Source organism: Nelumbo lutea, chromosome 5 (genome assembly GCF_056320005.1).
Source record: "Nelumbo lutea isolate HS-2025 chromosome 5, American lotus-T2T, whole genome shotgun sequence".
NCBI lineage: Eukaryota > Viridiplantae > Streptophyta > Magnoliopsida > Proteales > Nelumbonaceae > Nelumbo > Nelumbo lutea.
In genome coordinates this window covers 42,154,282-42,178,020 of record NC_142688.1, presented here as the reverse complement: position 1 = coordinate 42,178,020, position 23,739 = coordinate 42,154,282, and the positions used below count along the sequence as shown (strand labels likewise).

At 38.4% G+C, this 23,739-nt stretch overlaps 2 protein-coding genes and 1 pseudogene across 2 annotated transcripts; all 3 read right to left on the bottom strand.

Moving 5' to 3' along the window:
* Window positions 1–322: 322 nt before the first annotated feature.
* LOC148851981 (caffeic acid 3-O-methyltransferase-like) lies at window positions 323–2,121 on the bottom strand. Its single transcript, XM_088946282.1, has 4 exons — window positions 1,623–2,121; window positions 1,162–1,472; window positions 979–1,043; window positions 323–713 (listed from the first exon to the last, which is right to left on the bottom strand). The coding sequence occupies exons 1-4, from the start codon at window positions 2,045–2,047 to the stop codon at window positions 417–419; spliced, it is 1,098 nt and encodes a 365-aa protein (XP_088802408.1). The 5' UTR covers window positions 2,048–2,121; the 3' UTR covers window positions 323–416.
* Window positions 2,122–11,523: 9,402 nt separating this feature from the next.
* Window positions 11,524–16,876, bottom strand: LOC148851980 (caffeic acid 3-O-methyltransferase-like). Its single transcript, XM_088946281.1, has 5 exons — window positions 16,783–16,876; window positions 16,034–16,650; window positions 12,500–12,810; window positions 12,176–12,240; window positions 11,524–11,940 (listed from the first exon to the last, which is right to left on the bottom strand). Exons 2-5 carry the CDS (start codon window positions 16,456–16,458, stop codon window positions 11,641–11,643), a joined length of 1,101 nt encoding a protein of 366 aa, XP_088802407.1. The 5' UTR covers window positions 16,459–16,650; window positions 16,783–16,876; the 3' UTR covers window positions 11,524–11,640.
* A 90-nt stretch (window positions 16,877–16,966) lies between these two features.
* Window positions 16,967–20,901, bottom strand: LOC148851979 (caffeic acid 3-O-methyltransferase 1 pseudogene; annotated as a pseudogene).
* Window positions 20,902–23,739: the final 2,838 nt, after the last annotated feature.

The window sequence follows — 23,739 nt, the reverse complement described above, 5'->3', positions numbered from 1 at the left end:
AACCCAATCTAATATAAATTCATTATGGATGGACCATGTCCAACCCATTCCAATAAATACTTTGGACCATTAAATCTTGACTGATCTAATTCATATATGTTATTGGTCTATCCAATCCATCCAAATTGATTTTGGTTTGGATGGGTCCAATCCAAAACTGGTCCATTGACGCCCCTAATCATGGGGACTCAGGAGATAGCAGGAAATAGGAACTTTAGACTTGCTTTAGGAACGAGAGAATATATGTCCAGTGTTTTTGGAATTTGGGAAAGATTATACCAGATTGAAGCATGTGTTATTGGAAAATAAAATATGCACACCATAAAGATCAAACTGCATTTCATTCTTATTCGGATGCATAATTTAAAAAAGTCACAAACAAGTTCGAAGGTAAAAAAGAAAAAAAAAGGAACTAATTATTTGTGGAACTCCATAACCCAAGTATGGTAAGCATTGCAAACAATTTCACAACCAGCAAAGCCCGAGTCTATTGCCAAGGCCTCAAACTCATTTTGTGTCCTCTCTTTCCCTCCAGGGCAACAAGTTAGTACGACTAAATCATATGTGAAGGCGATATTAGAGCGGTAACTAGCTTCTGGAGCCATTGGAAGAATTGATTCAACAATGATCACTTTTCCTAACTTTGGTAGGGCTTTCCAACAGTTTCTCAAAATCTTTAAGCAGTCTTCATCATTCCAGTCATGAAGTATCCACTACAAAAATCACAAAAATTAAAATATATATATATATATATATATATATTTGGAGACATTAAATCACAAAAGAACATATCCAGTCTATGTTTTATCACTTCCTTGATTTAAGGACTAATAGACATTATGACTTTCTTGATTTGTAAACTTTATTTGCTTTAAATGACTTGATACTACAAAGAGATTCATGGTGAATGTAATTCTCTTCTAGATATCGTGGGACATATCCATTCTACCCCTCTCAAGAACTAAAAGAAGAACTAACCTTCATAAAAATGGTTTCTCCTTTGGGGACATATTCAAACATATCTCCTCCAACATGTTTCACACCTGTCCCATGGTTACAAATACTTTTTGAGTTTCTGTTAGCTGTTAGAAATTAAAGGAAGTAGAAAAGCTGGGTTTTTTCTACTAATAATTATCAAGCCAAGCCAAATAAAATTCTTACCAGGGTAGGATGGTGCTGCTTCTATCACATGAAGCAAATCAAAATTGATACCTTTGATTTGAGGATACCTAGATGTAATCATTTTTAGTGTGGTTCCATTCCCACCTCCCACGTCAACCACCTCTTTAAGACCTCCAAATCCCTTGTATGTGTCAAGAATCTTCTTCAAGACTATTGTGGTGTGACCTGACATTCCTTTATTAAAGAATTCGTTATACCTTGAATCTTTCTCACAGTACTGAAATAAGGTCATTCCATGTACCTTATGGAAAGGAATTCCACCTTCCAATATAACATCTCTCAGCTGGTACCTGCAAGCAGCGATAAAGTTCAGATAGAATGTAGTGTTTTTTTTTTTTTTTTCTCCTGGAAATACAGAATGCATGTCACATAAGGAGTGATGGTGGTGGTGGAATATTTTGCCCAAATCTGAGATCATAGCTCGGCAAGTAAGATCATACCAGCTATCAATGAGCGACTTGTCCTGATGCAGTAGAAGCAGGGGTCGAAGAGACACTCCGTCCTGGCTGTTGGTGAAAAATTTGCAGACAGGAGCCAAGCCATAACGCCTTTCCACTTGGTCATTGTCCCGTTTGACGAGAGAGCATTTAAGAACAGAGTAGCTCGTCAGTAGAGACAAGAGACGGTCGAGCATGGATGCTGCATCTGGGTTTTCAGTGTGAAGGTGCAAGGCAATCTCTGAAGCCGAGAGGCACGCATCAGGGCCAGCTCTAGATATGATCTCGAACACATCTAGTTCTGTAGTGACTTTCAAGGCCATAGGAAGCACTGAAGCACTTGCCAATTGCATGGCCGCCAATATACAGTTTTCTTCTTCTTTCTCTTCATTTGGGGTTTCAAAGTGATTACTGAGGATTAAAGCCATACTCACTGTATAGTAGAACTAGAAAGAAAGCTACACAGTTAGAATAAAGATAATCCCTCTCTCACGGCTCACAATCTCACTGTTTATGAAATATATAGAGGCTCGTCCATGATGCTAATGACATGTGATGTGAATTATTGATATGATTTGTAGTTTGATGGCAACCAGGTATGCTTCTACTTATACTTTTGGTTTTTTTTTTTCTTTCTTAGCAACGAAAATATCTTCTTCTTTTTTTCTTTGATTAACAGAATTTCACTACACAAGTAAAAAAACAATAAAGCAAATACAAAAAACACCAAAAAAATGAAATTACTCTAATAGCTTAAGCTTTTATGTTGAATGATTATGTAGCAAGGTATCAAGCATAGATCTTACCTTTTCACTTCCTTTGACCTTCATTAAAATGAGCATGCTGAATCAACGTAATAATATAGGCAGGATGGAACTCAAAATTATTTTAATAAGACTGAAATCTTGATAAGATCAATTGCCGATTGGAATCAATCCCCGACCAAGTTGCTAGCAATTAGGTAAGGTTTTTAAATCTCATTTCAATCAATTTGCCCAGTGGGGTTTGGTCTCTTCAGATGAGTGGTTAGACGCATGCCCTTTGTCCTATTTCATAAATTGTTGATTAATTTTTTTTCTGTTCCTAAGGTTGTGTTTGGTTGCAAAATAAATTTGTATTGATGCAAAGTTATAGCAGTGCAAATGATTTGGGTGAAAATTTTGATTTATTTTTGTGCCAAATTTTACCTTATTTTCTTTGATTGTAGTTCAAATAAAATAAATAAGATGTGAAACAGAATAAAGTAAAGCGCAAAACAAAATTAAATCAAAATATGCATTAACCTTATTTGCACTCCTATGAATTTTTATACTAATGCAAACAATTTTGTGTTGCAACCAAAAGCAGCCTAAAGCTCAGTTTGAAAAGAGTAGACACAAATATACATGTAGGGTACAAAATCTTGTATTTTGTATGTATTTACACTACACAATTGTATTTGTACTCTTTTCAAACTGAGCCAAAGTAGTTAGTAGTACTGGTAAGTAATTTCTTTTTTTGGGGTTTCTCGTCTTTGCTCTGTTGTTTTTTTGCTTGTGGAGTGAAATTTTTTTAACCAAAGAAGAAAAAAAGAAGATATTTTCGTTGGTAACAAAGAAAAAAATAAACAAAAGTTTAGGTAAAAGCCTACCTAATGGCCGGTAGTGGTTGTCATCAAACTACATTTCTCATCACGCATTCATATGTCATTAGCATCATGGACGAGCCTCTATATATTTCAGAAATTATGAGATTGTGAGCCGTGAGAGAGAGATTATCTTTACTCTAACTGTGCAGCTTTCTTTCAAGTTCTGGTCTATAGTGAGTATGGCTTTTAATGTTACTCAATCCGAAGTGGTGTATGAACTAAGGAGAACAACCAGGTAGTCCTTGTTGATAGGGTGAGGCCGAGCTACAAAGATGAGATTGCGCTTTAAGACCTGTGACCAAGAAAGAAGTCAGAGGCCCAAGGAATTATCTCTAAGTAATCTCACGCTCAAGTCAGTAAGAAGTGGTAGGTGATCGGGCCGAGCTATGAGGATGTTGGTCCAACCTAAGTAGCAGTACTGGTCCCAGAAGTAGGATCCCTTACCTCGAGCATGGAGTACTTTTTTATGCCCAAAGATCCATATCCTGGCTGGAGGTACTCGGGATAGAGTCCCATTCCCTAGTGGAGTCATCTTTCCTTACTCCTCCTTATCTATAATTGTGCTCATCCGCATGACGTGTAATTGACATGGATGAAAGGATAAAACGGGGGCCACAATAATAGTATAGCTAGGCCAACATGGCCAAGCTAGGATGATGTGGCAGGGCGATAGCTAGGCGGCCATGTGTCTCGTAGGACCAGTTCAGCCATGACCCGTACACCACTCCCCTAGTTCTGAAGTTGAGGAATTAAGTAGTCCAATTCATTCTTCGATTGAAGAACTTCAAGTTGATGTCTAGATGAGCTTCTGGCCCTTTTGGTGTTCCTAGGTGAAGGTCACAATCTTGAGAACCACGCAATATAGGGAATGGTCGAGGAATCTTCCCATTGTCGGCTGCAGAATTCTAAAAGCTATGACTTTGGAATCCGAACCACTCCTTGAAATGTTGCACAGTTGTGTAGCTTGGCAGAGGGCCAAAGTGTCAAACTAAGCTTCCGAGTTCGTCCTATTGGGGCCGAGGAACAACTCTGGTTCCAAGTGGAACTCGAGCTTTCGTGTCGTGGTGATGCTCGGCCAAGGTGCACCAAGATTTGGAGTTGGATCCATATTTCGGAATTGGGGTTTGTGTCATGCTCGGCTTTAACGTGTCGTTCTTCCAAAATCAGGGCTTAGCTCGATCGTATGCTGAGGAAAGGCCTTTTGCTGAAGGTTGGAGTCCGAGCTCTGGAATTGAAGTTGTGATGTTCAGCCATAGGGCACCGAGCTGCGAAGACAAGTTCCTTCGGGGTTGTCGAGCTATAAAGCAAAAGTCATCATGATTCGTCCATGCCATATCAGTCATTGCCGAGGAGTCTTTCGCTCGTCGACTGTAGAACTTAAATGAGAACTGAAGTTTCGATTCCCAAACCACTACCCCAGTTCTACTGTTGAGGAGGAGAGTCATTGGCCAGACTATTCCATGGCCTTGTAGCCTTAAGCAGACTATCTGAGGACTTGAGGGGCCTAGCCGAAGGTCTGCGTCAAAGGCTGGACCGGTACTACGGGTCTCCGTGTCAAAGGTTGGACTAGTATTGTAGTTGAACTGGTGCAATTAATCGGCATAACTACTGCCTAAGAAGGATGCCACATCAGTTTTTGAGGCTTTTCGTCGTACGTTATTGGTCCATCGATTGGTCTTCCAAGGCATTGTTAAAGGTGCTTCATTTGCATCATTGATCTCTTCTTGGTCCATACCCCCGATGGTTATAAAAGGGAAGACAACGGATAGCTCGGCAACTAACACGGCAGATAGCTTGGTGGCCTTCGCTCCTCAGCTCTTGTGAATTGCCTGGTATGTCCTTTTCATCTCATCAGTCCTCTTCCTCTTCTAGGTCCTTCAGTAGTTCCAGTTCCAGCTCTTCACATGGTTCAAACTACGAGCCTTAGCTAAGAGATGTTGTGGCTGCCAAAGTTGAGGAGGCTAAGGCTGGTCCCTTCGAAATGGATACAAAACTTCCTCTACGGGCAGGTCGTCGGTTTGGCACCACGCCCTGCATCTTGGCACCTGGGGATATGGCTCGGATCTGAGCTACATATGCTATTCCCACGGAATACCAAATGAGGTGTCACTTCTCGGGGAGATGGCCATTGATGCTCAGCCCGGTGAACTATGCGTTTATGAGCACAGTTTGGAGGTTGGGTTGTGGTTTCTATTGAGCAAAGGGTTCGTCGAGGTGCTAAACTGATACAAGGTGTTGTCAGTGCAGTTGATGCCAAACTCTTTCATGTTCCTGCTCGGACTTATGTCCTACTGTGTCGTCTGTGATGTCGATATGGCCCTGGGGATGGTGAACTTTATGCTCCAGCTGAAACACCACCAGCAGGGGTACTATTACTTCTCCACTCGATGGAACATTTGGTCATTAGTTGGGCCCCTTCCTCCATGAAGCACTGGAAAGAGTCGTTCTTCTTCATGTGCATTCCCAAGGGTCACCCTTTTCCTGCCAAGTTGCGGGAGCTGAGGACAACTCTGCTGTAGCCCTAATGGTCAGCGCTCACTTGGGAGGAGAGGTTGGCCCTCAACATGATTCAAGAAATCGACGTTATCGCATACACATCCTCGAAAACGTTGATGCTCATTGGGCTGAGGAGAGGGTGGCTAGTCTGTTTCCTTTACTATTCATTCATCGAGTTAAATTTATCTTATCTTCCTTTTACTTACATCGGGTATCTTGTGTTGTAGGTACAAGTATGGTTAGCGAGGAATAGATTGTTCACCGAATGAAGGCACTTCGACAAAGATAGGAGCAAGCCAGTGTGCAACCGAAAGCTTGCCCCAAGATAGGAGAATGGCCACATTCCGCGAACAGGGGGCTCTTCGGCAATAGAGAGTCCAGCAATAGGAGGTTGAGGAGGACAACATTGTTGTGATCAACCCTAAAGGGGTTCGTCGTCCCATAGGCGCATTAGTAACTAAGGCAGGCAGTAGCTCGGGTCTGCACAAGCCGAGGTGGTCGGCTTGTTTGGATGACAATGTGGAGATGCCTAGGGTTCCCGAGCAGTTATTGCAGGGAATCATGACAATGTCAATAGCTTGGGAACCAATCGAGGTCGGCAACGGAGCACTAAAGTGTGCGCTACTATGGTCTATGGCCTAGGTAGGTCTCCTCTTCTTATTCCTTGTGTTTCATTCTCTTTCTTGGTATACTTATCATGTACATCTACAAAATGCTTGTGCGGCGATCGTGCTAGTTGGTCATCTTAGAGACCTCCAATCAACGTAGGAATGGTAACACTTTGAGTATCTATGGTAGAAGGCCCAGTTGGCCAAGCTATTGGCTGCTAGGGAGAGATTGGCCGCTCTTGAGAGGGAGGTTGCCAAGATAAAGGTATAGTTGGCCAAGTAGGCCAGCCTTGTCCAGGAGCTGAGGTGAGAGATCGCCAAGCTTAAGGCAGAGAAAGAGAGGTTGAGGCAAGAGGCTACTAAGGAGGCAATCAACCAGTACAAGGTGTTAGAGGAGATGCAACTGCAGATGGACGAATACACCAAAGCTTACCTTGCGGCTGGGATCAACCTCTTTTGTCGAATGATCGTTCGCCGCCATCCGGAGTCGGCCCATGAGTCATAGGGCCAGGGTGCTTTCCATCCGGATTATTCGCAAGGATCCACCAAGGGAGCTGATGTTGAGGTCAAAACCATTAATGGTGTTGCTAACTCTACTGCCGAGGATTGAGCGACTTCTTTCTCTCTCTTTTTCTATTGTTTTGTTTTTTTGGGGGGGGGCTTGGTACGCCAAGCCTTAAGTGATGTAATGAACAATTTTGAGTTAAATATTTAGTGTTTCTTCTGTCTACCCATATGTTGCTATCCTAATGCCATTTTCTTTTCCCAGTCAAGGCAAATCTGGCCAGGCTATTATGTGTATTGGGCTGGGCTATGGCTCAGCATCTTATTATACAGTATTCTGTTGGCCTTATTGCACCATTTTCTGTTGGCTGGGTAGGTTGTGCCTTGGGTGACCTCTTTGTACTCCTATGATTTTAGTCGTGGTTGAGGCATAGGAAACCAGGCAATAACTCAGCATCCCTAGTCTTGTGCCGACTGAGATGTAGTTAGCCAAGGCATAGCTAGATGGGTTATGCCTTGGCATCCCTAGTCTTGTCGTGATCGAGGTGTAGTTGGTCGAGGCATAGCCAGCTGAGTTATGCCTCAGCATCCCCGCTCTTGTGCTGACCAAGGTGTAGTTACCCGAGATCTTTCATTTTCCGAGTTCTCAACCATGGGACACTCAGTTTCCGATCTCATGAGCCTTTGGGGCCCTTCTAGGGCTAGCCATTTCCCAACTAGCTTGGTTATTAAGCTGGCGGATGTGCGGAGTTCCTCGACCGCCCTCAGGCCTTGGTGGGCGGGGGCGCTATTCCTCCATGTCTAGGCTTAGTCGTTGTCAACTGAGTCGGGTAGCTTAGTCAGTGATACACTACTGAGCTAGGCGTAATGGGCTCAGCTGTTCAGGGATCGGTGGAGTTAACTCGTTTGGCAGTGCTGCTCAGCTTGTGTATGTACAGTGTGTGTGGTGGGCGTGTGCGCACCTTGGGGTCAGAGCTGTAGCTTAAAAGGAAGGAAACTTTTATTACTTGCAAGTTTACTGGTAGTACATCTTGAGATTTCCCGAGTTCCAACTCCTTAATATTAGTCACCCATCTAGGTCTTCGAGCCTATAGGTGCTTGGGCCCAAGACCTTGGTGACTCTATATGGCCCTTCCCAATTCAGTTTGAGCTTTCCTTCTCTGGGCGCGGGTACTATGACTTTGTAGAGAAATGAGGCCTGGGGCCCTCCTATTTAAGCCACTGTGCCCTCAAACCGACGGCTCAGATTGAGACAGATCTGATGATTCACAGTCAAGCTGACCACACATCTTCTGAAACCGAAATGTGACTAGCTACACGTCTCCCATGATTGAGGTAATGACGGTTGCACAACTTCCAAAGTTAAGTGCCGCTTTGGTGCATTTCTCGGCATTCGAAAGGTAAAAAATCCCTTGACTTCTATGCGCACATTTAATGCGTGTAGTCAATCAAGTTTGAACTTCGGTCAAATCCACCAGTCACACTTCATGAACTCCTCACACTAAGGTAGCACCCTTAGCTCGTGGAGTGGGGGGCAATTGATGGAAGGTGATTTGACCCGACCCTTTGAGACGATGACACGTGGACACAACTCAGCACAAGTAACAGCTCAGCACCACAGCCTGACTGCGACTAAGTAACAAGCCCGTAGGACAGCTCGCTACGTCATAGTTCGCTACAGGGGGAGCTCACTATAATGCGAGCTCAAGGACCCCCGATGTACTAAAAGGGAATAATCCAAGACAAGTCTATCCCAGCTCACGAGCTAGGGTAACAAGCTCGCTTCAATACTTAGGTAGAAAAACTGCCCCAAAGGCAACATTAAGAGGAATCACCTCGAAGTACCCCTAGGAGCTCGCTATAAGGTAGCTTGTGACTTAGAGACGCGATGTTTTCAGGAAGCTTCTATCTGACAAGACCGTACCCATCAGACTATGCCACGTCTCCTGGCTGATGGTGCAGTCCCTGTCAATTCGATAGACTGCACCCACATCTCTCGACAGATGGTGGCATGCCTGTCCTCCTGAACGTCACTCATCCGATTGGGTAGTACCCTACAATGGTTACCTGTGCAGCCTTGGCAGATAATGGCTACAACAGAGACCCAGTGGCAGTTACTCCCGATTTGACAAGAACACCCATATTTAAGAGCCCCTTAGTCGAAGGGGAGAAGGTATCTTGCACCTTATATCCTGAATCTTATCTTACTTGAATTTTCTCTCGAGCACTCAGTGATCTAGCGTGACCTACACTCTTAGCCCTATTTACACTCTTCACTATTTTCTCCAGCATTCTAACTTAAGCATCGGAGTATTCCCACTAGGCAAATCCCTCGGGAATCCTTCACCGTCTTCTTCTCAGGTACCGTCCGTTGCCAGCTAGGAGCCAGTCAGCAACCAGCTAGGAGTGCCCGGATTGCGCAGAATTAGGATGCATTTTTGGGAATGGTATGTTATCATGAGAATAGGTAAATTAATAATTTTCCCTATTTTATTTTGACTAAAAAGAAAGACATATGCGTGAATAGGTGAACATGCCTCGCCCAAAATAGCTATTCAAAGTTACCCCCTTTGAATATGTGGACAGGTCCCATCCACACCCCAATTTTTCATCAACAGCAAAATCTCGTGGTTAGGGACCGTTCACACTTGATTTTTTATCCGCTACTTCACACTTTTCCTGAAAGGCTACCCTATTGTCTATTTCACATTTTAATATTTTTATCAATAAAATATTAATTACTTTACTTAATTTTATATTTTAATAATTTTAATGTTTTATCAATAAAATTATATTTTAAATATTTAAAATATATTTTAAAATTTTTTAATTATTTTACTATTACTTTTTATAAAAAAAGTTAATATTTATTGGTTAATATTAATTCATTGATGCATTTTTCAATATATTTATCATATAAAATACAAAAAATTAGATATTTATGATTAACTGTGTAGATAAAGGTTTTCGAACTGTCGTTGACCTGGACGGTCAGACCGTTCAGCCCAAAAACCGTCTAGGCAAGTGATTCTATTTTACCCCAAACCTGATTTTTGGCCAAAAACCGTTGAAAAAGTCAACAACCCATTGACCAGAACGGTCAAACCATCGAGCTACCCCATTGCCCCAAGCACATGGGTGTGTTCTGGCCCAAGCGGTTGCCTCTCAAGATGGCACACAGGTGCCCTCATCATCATCTTACAAGAGACCCCTCACATCGGCACCCAGTCGCCTCACATCATGATCGTCCCCCTTTAGCACGTAAGTGGCAGCTCCCATGGACCAGACAGAGCCAACCAAGTGCCCCGGCCATGCAACCTGAGGTCATGCTCCAGTGCTACTGACCTTGGTGGAGCCATCTCATCGAGCAACTCCTAGCGTTGCAGCACACAAATGCTTGTCCTGGCCTACCTTGGCTTGAACACCGCACGGGTTTCTTCCACCGTAGAACTACCCCATGACAATAAGTCACATCAAAGCATTCTTATATGGGCATTAATTGACAATTCTTGTTTTGAACTTTGTCCCAAACTTTTATAGAAGAGAGATAGATTGAAGACTGTTTCTGCTCATATGATAAACTGTAAAGCAAAATATTTTGGAACTTGCTCAAATTGGTGGAGGTTCTCCACCAAGCTGGCTGGATTCATTTGTATCTATATACGTAACTTTAAGAAAGATATTTCACATCTAACCTGCCAGTGGAAATCAGATTTTGGTAGATATCAGGAACATGTGTAACATTCTTCAAAATTAATTTGCAACTAGTATTGTATACATACATACATACATACATACATATTTACACATATATATAAATTTTTATTATATGTTTATATATATTTTTATAATAAATATTATAAAATTAAAAAAAACTAAAAAACTGACAAACTGAACCGTTGATTAATTGAACTAATCAACCAGTTATTTGACTGATTTCAATTCGGTTCCAATTACCATTATTCCGGAAACCAATACTACCAGTTCAATTCACAAAAAAAACCCACAGTTCGACTACCCAGACCGTGAACACCCGTAAGTGTGGGACACGTCTAGTGGGGAGCCCATCGACCTTGTATAAAATGTCTGGATCTGGATTAGCCTCGTCTTCACCCATGTCAACTTTAACCTCAATAGTCAAAACATGGTGGACTGCTCCTTTTCTGTGGGCTGAAATTTGCACCATGAACATATGAATGAATAAAAAATGGATTGTCTTTTAAATAAAAAACATATTTTCAATGTTATATGTAATGTTTAAATTACATGACGAAAAATTATATATTGTTTTAAAAAAACATCATAATACTTTAATATATAATGTTCACTATTAAATTTTTTTTAACGTACAATTAAATTTAAAACATAATAATTTAGAAATATTTATCTTTTCTCAAATTTTCATCTGTTGGTATTTATTTGAACGAGATGAACGGTCAAATTGAACATGGGGACAGATCGACCCATGAGGCCATGACCCATTGACCAAACGTTTATCCCGTTTAAGTGCCACAACATTTTTTGGCCCTTTTGGTCTTATTGGGTCTTTGGGGGAACTGATCAACCCAAGCCCAATCTCCATCATAAAATTCTCTCTCTCTCTCTAAAACCATGAAATTATTCCCATATTCAATAGGAAAAGACTTGAAACAAGTTCTGCACAAGGATATAATCCCATCATCCATTGATATTATTATTATTTTTTTTTTGAAGCCACCAATAAAATCATTATTAAGATCAAGCAACCATTAAGCTAAGAACCACAAAGAGTTCCAAAACTAATACATCATTTGTGGAATTCCATGACCCAACTGTGATATGCAGAACAAATAATCTGAACACTGCTAAATCCTGAGCTCATTGCCATGGCCTCAAACTGTTTGACTGTTCTTTCTTTTCCTCCTGGACTTTGTGTTAACATGATCAAATCATGTTCACTGACGATTTTTGTGATGGGATTAGTCGCCTCAAGGGTCTTCGGAAGAATTGATTCCACTACAATCACTTTTCCCGAGTTGGGTAGAGCTTTCCAACAGTTCTTCAGAAGTTTCAAGCAATGGTCGTCACTCCAATCATGAAGTATCCACTGCAAGAAAAAAAATAAAAGAACCATGAAAGACATGTTTAATTGAATTCCTGAAATGAGATATATACAAAAGAAAACTAAGGAACTTGATTCAACTTTTGACATTTATTTAGAATTTGGGTTGGGTTGGGTTGACTTCATGAATGAGAGAAACTAGTCTGCACCCTTTACAGCCCCACTGTGCTAAATTATAAAAAAGAAACTCTTTTTTATAAAAAAAAATCAAATAAATCACCTTCATAAAAATGGCTTCTCCTTTTGGAACACATTCAAACATATCTCCTCCAATATGCTCCACACCTGCTCATAAGCAGTTAAATAGTGTAATTTAGATGAAATAAAGGTTTAATCCCCACAGTGCTTAATAATACTCTTAGATTATAATTTTTCTTTTTATTAAGTTTCAAGAATTGAGTCAGGACATGTAAGATAATGGTATTTACCTTCAAAAGTAGCCAAATGTCATAACGCATAGTATTTAGTGTATTGGGTATAGGATACGTTTAACCTTAGATGAAAATCAAATCAATTCAAGTAAAAGAAAGTGAAATGCTTTTACCAGGATAAGATGGTGCATCTGCTATGACATGGGGTAAATCAAAATTAATGCCCTTAATTTGAGGATACTTGGATGTGATCATGTTAATTGTTACTCCAATTCCACCTCCCACATCAACTATCTCTTTGAGGCCCTCAAATCCCTTGTATGTCTCAAGAATTTTCTTCATGGTCATTATGGTATGATTTGACATTGCTTTATTGAAGACCTTGTTAAATCTAGCATCTACCCCAGGATATTTAAATGCATGCATCCCATGGACCTTGTTGAAAGGAATTCCACCTTCAAGAACCGCATCTTTCAAGCAATGCCTGCAACCAAATTGATGATTAGATTTTGCTTTTGCTTGAGTTTAATGAATTTAGAACTATGGTTGCATTTGGATTAGAGCAAATTTGGAATTGGATGAAGGATTGGATTTGTCAATTCTCTATTTGAATTCCTCCCCAATCCAATTGCAGTCCAAGTAACTACCACAAAAAGGGCAGGGTGGCAATCAAGCCAGAATTGGACTCAAAACATCGGAATCCAATCTGATTATTGAAAACTGAAATCCAAACTCGATTTAAAATACAAGAAGATTCAGGGAGTTCAGGTGGGATTTAAATCCTATCGAATTAGATTTAATTCAAATATACTTTATATTTTAAAGAAGGGAAACTTGCAGTACCCTATACTTTGGGCCTAGTCTCACTTTGGTCCTCAGATTTCAAAATATGCCAATTCAGTACCTAAACTTCCAAAACATGCCAGGTTAGTCTTTACCATTAGCAATCCGTTAGTTATCTCTATCACTTGATGACATGTATGACTTAAAACTTTTAAAAATGTCAAAATTATCCTTAAATACTAATCATCATCTTTTTCCTCAAAAATCAAGATTGAACCAAAGCAATAGATTGGTTTTTGACAAATTTCTTTTCTCTATTGGCTTCTACGAGATTTGGGCATTTGGATGATTGATAAATAAAATTAGATGACACCCAAAGGGCATTTGCATCCTTTCACATGCTACCTAACAGCAGTTAATGGTTTTGTACTAAATTGACACATTTTGAAAGTTTAGGTACTGGATTGGTACGTTTTGATGTTTGGTGACCAAAATAATGACCCAAAATATAGAGTATTAATATACAATTTTCCCTTTAAAGAAGGGTTATTATCTAAAATTTATCCTAACATTTTTGCATCTTTCTTAAACTCACCATGATTTTTCAAAACCCCCTTGTCAAAGAGTCTTATTGTTCAAAACTCACATTCCGTTGAGATTTCCACGACTAGGGGTGCAAAAGGATTGGTTCGAATCTGAATCATATCCAATAATTGTAGGCTTGATCCAATATGATCCGAAGATCCGATAGGATCTTATAAAAATTTATTCAAATTCGAATCTGATAAGAATATCAGATATCCGAATATGATCCAATTCGACTTAATTTAAAAAATAATTTATTAAAAGAAAATTAAAATATGACCATTTAAATAAAAACAAAAAAATGCATTTTTCAACTATTTTCATCAAATATAAACGTTTTTATAAAAATAAATAAATAATATAAAAAATTACAAAATTGAAATTATATATATAATTGGATTTTTAATCAGATCGTATTATTCAATCCAAAAAGCTGAAATGGGATATCCAAATCCCACAAAATAGGATTGTACTTCGGATCATATTGGATCATGATCCGATACATTTGCACCCTTAAACCCGACCCAATGCAATGTAAATCCATTATGATGGACCAGGTCCAATCCAATTCAATAAGTACTTTGGACAATTAAGTTTGAATTGATCAAATTCAATATTGTCTTATTCGACTCTCCAACTTAAAAATTGGTGTTTATTAGGGGTGAGCATTCGGTTTATTCGATTAAAAACTGAACCAAATAAATCAAATTTTAAGAACCAAACTTATAAAATATAAACCGAATTGAAACCGAATTATTAAAAAACCAAAGAATCTGAAGCTGAATTTTTTGTTCAGTTTTCGGTTATTTCGTTTAAAACCAAATTTTATTAATATTATACTAATACATATTATACATTACATATTAAAATATATATGTATATGTATATTATAATATATGTATATGTTAATGTATATTATATATATTAATATTATATAACATATATTATATTATATATATAATAAATTTTGGTTAATTCGGTTAATCGAATTTCTAATCTTGAAAACCAAAACTGAAACTGAAATTTTTTAAAACCAAATTAACCGAACCAAACAAACCAAAACACAATTTTTATTCGATTTTTCAATTTTAACCAAACAAATGGTCACCCCTATTTAGACTGCTCTAGCCCAAACCTAGTTAATCGGAATGATGTCAAGACTTCTAAGAGTCCATCGACATTCCAAAGAAAGACTCTTTGAAATTAATACTTTGGAAAGGGTTTATATGGTCAATCATGTTTGAGGCAGATTTATGTCTTATGAACCAAAAGCGAGTGAGGCAGATTTATGAATTAAAAAGTAGGGAAATTGTCTAAGGCCATGTTTGAGAGTGCTTAAAAGTAAATGTTTATCCAAAATAAGTGCTTAATTGGGCCATTAGCACTTATTGGTATTTGAGAAATAAGCTGGAAATAAGTGCTTATTTTTGAAGCCCAAATTTCTAGCTTTTTTTAAGTGTTTATACAATAAGTACTTATTTAATTTTTTTCTTCCAAAATTATGCTTAATTGAATTTTATTCATAAAAGTACTTTCTTAAAAGTGCTTATGTAAAAGTACTTTTCTGAAAGCACTTTTGTAATAAAAGTACATTTACAAAAGTTCTTTATAAAAGTAATTTTGTAAAAGTGCTTTCGTGAAGGTACTTTTATAAAAGTGCTTTTGTAAAAAGCAATTTAGTAAAAATGCTTTCATTAAAGTGTTTTTATAAAAGTATTTAAAGAAAAGTGCTTTTGATAAAAATAATTTAATAAAAGTGCTTTCAAATGGTATATTTTGAAAAATTGAAAGAAAATAAAGAACAAAATAGTCACAAATGCTTATTTAAGTATTTATCAGAGAAAAATACTACCAAATGCCCAATATAAAATAATTGATTGTTTTAAAAAATAAGCACTTGAAAAAATTGGATGCCAAAGGCAAATAAATGCTTACTGGAATAAGCACTTGTTTTTAAGCATCCATTCCATAATCACTTATTTTTAATTTAAGCACTCTCAAACATAACTTACCCAGCATGACTTTTTGGTACTTATTTTAAAATCACAATGACTTTTCAAAATGTTCCGGAAATCTAAATAAGATTTTGTTTTCAAAAAGTGTACGTTAAGTTTTAGTAAATTACAACTAGTACTGACTACCGACCCAATAAATATGGATTATTTAAGTGTGAGATCTGTGAACGCATTTAAGCAGCTCTACGATTGGGATCTAACCACACAAAGCATAAATTAAGCTGAACCGAGGATAATCTCAAAAAGATAAAGCTCAACTACTGAGAATTAAACACCACAGGCACAGTATTGTTATTTGCTTAGAAAGGAAAAGAAGATTATTACCAACTGTCCATGAAAACTTTGTCCTGAAGTAAAAGCAGGAAAGACCCAAACGAGATGCCATCCTGGTTCGCAGTGAGGAATTTGCAGACAGGCGCCAAGCCATAAACCATTTCGACATGGTCATCATCGTCCCGTTCGACAATAGAAGATTTGAGAATAGAGTGGGCAGCAAGGAGACGCAAGATGCGGTCGAGCATGGCCGGGGCATCTGGGTGTTGGGTGGGCAAATGGGACGCGATCTCCGAAGGTGAGAGGAAGGTGCCAGGGCCGGCCCTGGATATGATCTCCAGCACGTCGAGCTCCAAAGCAGCTTTTAAGACCATGGGAAGCACCGAAGCGCTCGACAGTTGCAAGGCCAAGAGGCAGTTTTCTTCATCTTCTTTCTCTTCACTGAACGATTTTCCGAGACCACTGACGGAAGACATGTTGCTAGCCGTGAGGCTGGGGGTTGCAGGCTTTCTGAAATGTAGCTACAGACAAAGATCCTTCTACCTCTCCTCCACATTTGCTCCTTTTAAAATGGAGGAAATGGTATGCCACGTCTACACTTTTTCTAAGGGAAATTAACTGGGAATTTTTCCTTTTTTGGGAGTCCAGTGCCACTTTGCTCATCAAATCTTAAAATAGAATTTAATTTTTCTATCAAATAAACTTTCTAATATAATAAATGGAGCATTGAATTCCTAAATTCTCTTGCAATTAATGACATTTGAACTATACTCGATTAAGCAAAAATAGCGAATTTATACCTTGGTTATTCCCTAGATGACCTCTCAGCCCTTTTTGACAATATAACATGACAATCTATGTAGGATGATTTGGAGTTGGATGGTTGGGCTAACCGTCTCAACTTTCAATTGTTTTCTTCTTTAAATGGATTGTAACTCCTAAATTGGGTATTATAATAATTAATAATTACGACTAAATCCTTTTTCATGTCCTAAACTGAGACATCACAGAATCTAATCATAATGAAAAATTAAAAAGAAAAGAATTTTGTTTCTCTAAAGGGTCCCAACTATGAGAAGACATTTCGCTCACATCAGATTGGAATCTAATAGACCTTCTCAACCCTGTATTGCCAATGACAACAATCCACCGGATAAAAACCCCTCCATCATGTGAGGAGCCCCTCACTGATACGTGGCACTCAGGAATACCACATGAAGCCAGAAACCACAGCACAGCAGAATACAAGGAGTGGCAGCCTCAGGTTCCACGGAAGAACTAATGGTGGCCAATGGTAGAGTGGCCTCACCAAGCACCCCAATCGTGACCAGAAGACTACAAAATCCCTTAGATTCAAAGCCAACTTTGCAGACCAGACAACAACCCCTTTGATTCAATCTTCTTTACTCGCGAATATAGAAAGGATACAAGAAAAACTTTACCAAATTCATTTTCAAACAAAACCCAAAATTACAATCTGTTTCACAGCCGTAAAAGCATCGATTTCTGGATGATTAGAACAACATTCATGTTGTGTTTCTCGACAGTAACAACATTCATGACAAAAACAGAAAGGCAAGAGTACGAAGGACCTTCTTGAATGGAGACAAGAGAAAGAGAGAACAGTGCCTTTAGGCTTTATGGCTGCTTTTCCCGTTCCATGTTATGTTTTGTTTTGTAGCGAAATGACCAAAAAAGCCCTTGTGATCGTACGTATTCATAACCGAGTTGAGCACATATCGAGAATTGAGCGGATGAAAATTCAAAATTCCTTATCTTTAGAAGCGAAAAACATCACTTCGGAAAAAAAAAAGAAAGAAAGTTTCCGATGAAAAATTCCATCCAAAAACAAAAGAATTCTCTAAACACAATCCTACTATTTCAATCATGATGTTTTTAACTTATTTCAATCACCTTTCACTAGTAGAGGTGTAAAGTGGGCCATGTCGGGCCGATAAGGGAGGAGTGGAGTCGGGAATATTTTTATGAGGGGGTCAAAACTTATGAATAGGCTATAGGGAGCTAACCATTGGATGAAAAGTGAGCGGAGAGAACAAATTTATATATAAAAATGCTTTGAGTGTGCAAATTTCTGGACCATAGGGAGAGCCATGGCTCTCATGGGTCCCCCCTAGCTTCGCCCCTACGGCAAGGCATGGCCTGCACGCGGCCTATGCAAAGTGTGGACCATGTCGTGCTAGCTTGCAAGCTGTCACAGGCTGTGCTGCCCTCCTCGGTGAAAAGTTTGGAGGTCAGCCTAACACGACCCATGGCCCAAGCTCATGCAGGCTCGTGCCATGGGCTTGGGCCATAGGGCTGGTCTTGGGCGTGGGCCAAACTGGGATATACTAGTTTTTTTTTTGTTTTTTTTTTTGAAAATTTGATTTCTTTTATAAGTAAAAGTGTAAAACTAAAATATTTAACTTTCCTTTGAGCTTTAGGAACTATTTGAAAAATTAAGAAATGATAAATGATAAATCTAACACATAAATGAAAAAAAAAATATACTTAACCAAAAAAGAATGATGGAATGACAAATTAGAAGAAAAATAAGAGTTTTATTTCATTTAAATTTGAACTATACAAATTACAAAGCATACAATGGTTGGATATTTGGATGAATGAAATATGAAAATGGAATAAAATTAATAAAATATAAAAAATACAATATAATTACAAATTGAAAATACAAAATTACATTGTTGAAAAAATAGCAAATAAATTAAATAAAATTAAAACAAAATTTACAATAATTTTAAAAAAATAAAATTGTTCGATCCGATCCAATTTAATTGGATAAATGTATATTTTATTATTTATTATTTTACAAGGTTTCTAAAACCAACTTAGAGAACGAATCGGTTAGGGATCCGGTTCCCGGGTCGAACAGTCGGCCTGCTCTAACGAAAAAGTAAAAAAATAAAAACGATTAAAACCATTGAACGGTTTGAACGATTCAAACGGTGCAAACGCTCGGGTCAATGGTTTGCTGACCAAATCAACATTTTTTGTCCAAAATCGGTTTTGGCGAATGATCGGTTCCTGGTTTTTTCGATTCGACCGTCCAATTCGGTTTTGAAAGCCATGGAAAAAGTAATAACATTTAATTGGATATATGTATATTTTATTATTTATTATTTTACAAGGTTTTTAAAACTAACCTGGAGAATGAACCAGCCATGGGTCCGGTTACCGAGTCAAAAGGTCAACCAATTTTGGTAGAAAAAATAAAAAAATAAAAAATGATCAACATTTTTTGGCCAAAATCTAGTTTTGGTGAAAAACAGAACCGGTCACCTGACCGGTTCCCGGTTTTTCTAGTCCGACCGTCCGGTTTAGTCCAATTTTAAAAACCATGTTATTTAACATAAATAAATAGTAGTGATGTCAGATTGTCAATAACTTCATAAAACCATATTAGACATATTAATAATATTTTTATTAATTAATAAGTTTTAAATATTATTTTTATTAATATTATTAATCATTGTTAATTATTAGTAATTAGTAACAATATTATTAATTGTTATCAAATATTATAAATATTATTATTAATATTGTTAATTATTATTAACATTATTTTATTAATTATTAATTATTAATATTAACAATTATTTTTTAATTATTATTACTAATTTTAGTTAATATTAATATCATTATTTGTTATTAAATATTATTAATATTTTTATTAATTATTAATTTTTTGTAATTTGTTAATGTTTTTCTATTATATATATTACTAAAAAAATAAATTTGTATTTTAATGATTAATGGCATAGATAATCTCACATGTTGTAGTTGAGATGCATGGAATCAAACACAAGATGTGGACAAAAATGTGCCACACCTTGCAGAACGCCCATTAAGCTGTGGTATGGATCAATGCACACATTTTTGTCCATGGTGCAGAACAACTATCCTATTGGGGTGTGGTGTGGTCCTGTGGTGTGGATGCTAACACACCACCCAATTTCTCATTTACGTTACAGAACACTCCCTAAGTATATGTTTGGTTTCATTTACGTTTATGGACGGAACTACATAGGTGCCTCGTTAGCAAATGCCTCATTAATTGCATTTGTGTGTATTGAAGTTTGCAAAAGCAAACTTTGGTTTCTATGCGCTTCTCCTATTTCAGGAAGCTTCATTTTAGAGTTTCTTGAAACAGATAGGCGTTTATTGGCATTTTGTTGATGTAGTGCCTAATGGCGCTTATGTGTCATAAACACCCTCATTAATTGCTTTTCCCGGTTTTGTAGTCACACAAGTATAAAATGTTTATTCAATAAATGTAAACGGAACCAAACACCCTGTAAGAGAATTGTTGAATTAGTGTGATCGATGAGAATGGTGGAGGATAGGGTTATTTATAAGAATTAAAAATAATTTAATTGCCCAAAATACTCTAAAACTAGCTGTTTTTTAGTTGTTGGGATGGATATTTTGGTCATTGTAAAGTTATTTATAACTTTACCTAAAATGCCTCCTAAACTAATTGTTATATAGTTGTTGGTAGGGCATTTGTCATGATTTATTAGCAGCAGAGGTAGAAGAGAAATTCCATTCGGATTGCGAGTGAGAAATTTACAGAGAGGAGCCAAGCCATAACGCCTTTCAACTTGGTCATTGTCCCGTTTGACGGGAGAGCATTTAAGAACAGAGTAGCTCGTCAGTAGAGACAAGACACGATCGAGCATGGTAGCTGCATCTGGGTTTTCAGTGCGCAGGTGAAAGGCGATCTCTGAAGCCGAGAGGTGGGCATCAGGGCCAGCTCTAGATATGATCTCAAACACGTCTAGCTCCGTAGCCACTTTCAGAGCCATAGGAAACACTACAGCAGTTGCCAATTGCATGGCCACCAACATACAGTTCTCTTCATTTGAGGGTTCAAAGTGATTACTGCCACTGGTTAGAGCCATATTCACTATATATTGGAACAGGAAATAGTTAAAAGTGAGAGCTATCTTCTCCCTTTTAGCTGGGAGCCTCAGAGGTTATGAAATATATAGAGGCTCCATGATACTAATGAAGTGTACGTATACGTATGGTCTGATTTGCTTGATTTTATGACAAACAATAGGCTGCTAGTATCTGATTAAAAGTTCAAATGCTAATAACATTAGTTGGGTGACATGGATAAGAGAGGAGAACTGAATAATAAAGTGGGAGAAGAGAAAGATTTACAGGGAGAACATCTGTCACATTAGATGAAGTGTCTGTTTATATTGGTGGGGCCACAACAAATAAATTTAAGGCCACGATTCTTGGTTTTAGCCCTGTGCAAGGACCCCTTGTATTGGCATGCAGCTCACACTTTATGACCTCGTCAGCAATTATGAAATGCGGGTGTATTGGCATGTGAGACACTTTATGACCTCAGTCAAGTCTCACAACTCAACTTCTACAGCAGGATCCCAATGGAGTAGGTACAAGAGGCATCCTTGGCCTGAGTCCGGCCAAAGACCAAAAAGCAAGCCGGTTTGACACCTTGAGATCCGTGTTGAGCCTCAGCCCTAGGACTTCAAGGCTCTGAACCTGGAGTCATATGATGGGTTGGATTAACTCCTCGATCACATGGAGAGCTTCCAAACCATTATGTTCCAACCACATTCTATCAAATAACTCAGGTGTGGTACTCGGGTTTGGCACCGGGCTCAATTTATGGATCTCCTGGCCATCCATTATTTTTCCAGTAGCTGATGTCATCCGAAGACCACATCAAGTCTCATGACGGTTTACCAGCTTTTTGACAAGGACATCCAAGAGTAATTGTGGAGGTTTAATCTGGAGTCCCTATAGGTCTAGAACCTTGACCCGACTATATAGGTGACTACAAAAATCCATGGCATCGAAGACCCTAACCTGAGGTTTTCGTTGGCGAAGAAACCTCTAGATAACATGAAAGGTTTCCTTGTCGGAGCTTATAAATAAATGAATGTTGAGGAATTATCCATGTGCAAAGTGAATCAAGCAAAATTATTATTTTATCATTATCTCCATAATTGTAGGAGAGATATTTCTAATCTAATTAGTTGTATATATCTTATTTCTTTCTTTTTTTTATTCTAATTTAGGTCGCTGACCTTGTTTCCTGATGGTATCCCTAACTCCATTATAAATAGGTTGTAACCTACTGAATTCAACATTAAGAAATATTATTTTCTCCATTTATCTTCTTTCTTTTTTTGTATCAAGGATGATGACCAAGGTGAGGTAGCCACAAAAGAGGCTGCCATGATAACATGTCATCCATGCGTTTTAGGTCACTTGGCCGATGCTCCAGGACTCCCCCTGATAAAGCACAAAAATTATACTCCACTAAATGCGATGAGGGGTGAGATCCTGTTGCTGATGAAGTCTGTTAACTACTTGAAGTGGCCATCTCTCCTAAAGCAAAAACAACAAACAAGAACCAGGACCGCTACTACCACTTCCACAAGGCTAAGGGGCATGACACAGAGAACTGCAAGATCCTAAAGGTCGAGATTGAGGAATTGATCCGCTATGGGTACTTGAAGTAGTTCATGAAGGAGGATTGAGCTATCGAGTTGTTGAGGAACCAGCCCTAGTAGCCCAAAGATCCACTTCTTGGGGTAATCTCCATGAACACTAGTGGGTCGACAATGGTTGGCTGGATGTAGCTCATTGGCAAGAAGGATGATAATCCAGGAGCTGAAGGGCGAAGAAAAGAACCCTCCAAAGAGGCCTAGACCGAGGAGATGATTTACTTTAATGAGGACAATCTATGAAGAGTCCACCATCCCCACGATGATGCCCTAGTCATCAAGTTGATCATTGCAAATTACGGGGTAAAGTGTATATTTGTTGATAATGGTAATTCAACTAATAGTTTGTTTGTAGAAGCGTTCAACAAAATCAAGCTAGATAGGAAGGACCTCATCCTTCCCAACATACCAGTAGTTGGTTTCAATGGGACATCATCGGCCCTATTGAGAGGTTTAACCTGTTGGTAACAACAAGTTTTTGATTGTTGACATAATATCACCCTACAACACTATTCTTAGTCGTCCTATCTTGCATGCCCTTTGAGCTATGGTATCAACATACCACTTGACAATGAAGTTCCCAACCAAGCAAGGAATTGTCGTAGTGCGGGGGGACCACCTAGAGTCCCAAAAATGTTACATGTGGGCCTTGAAAGGAAAAGGAAAGTAGTTGTTGGTGGTCGACCTAGACCTCAAAACCACTACTAGGGTCCAACAAAGACCGATGACACCTTGTGGAGAGTGTTATCTCAGTTCCAATCTCAAAGGCTGAGCTTGAGAAGACAATGTAGATTGGATCATACATCGAAGAGCCTCTAAAAAGCAAACTCACTAGAAAAGAAAAGAAATGGAACTTCACCCCATAGCAATGAAGGACCATTGACGAGGAGGTTGGGAAGCTCTTTAGTACCACATTCATTATAGAAGATAGAATACCTAAGCTAGATAGCAAACATGGTGCTCATTTGGGGTGGCAACGAGCCAATCTTTTCACGAGCTCTCGGCTCAATTTCAATCGAGCTCGAGCTCGATCTCAAGCCCAATTCAGTGGCTCGATTAATAAACAAGTTAGACTTGAGCCTACTAGAGCTTGGCTTGTGAGGCTCGCGAGCCGGCTCAAATATATATTATATATATAATAAAATTATATAAAATTATATATATATATATATAATAAAAATCTTATAATTATTAATGATTATAATTCTTAATCTTTAAATATAAAATATTTTTTTTTATATATAAATTTTA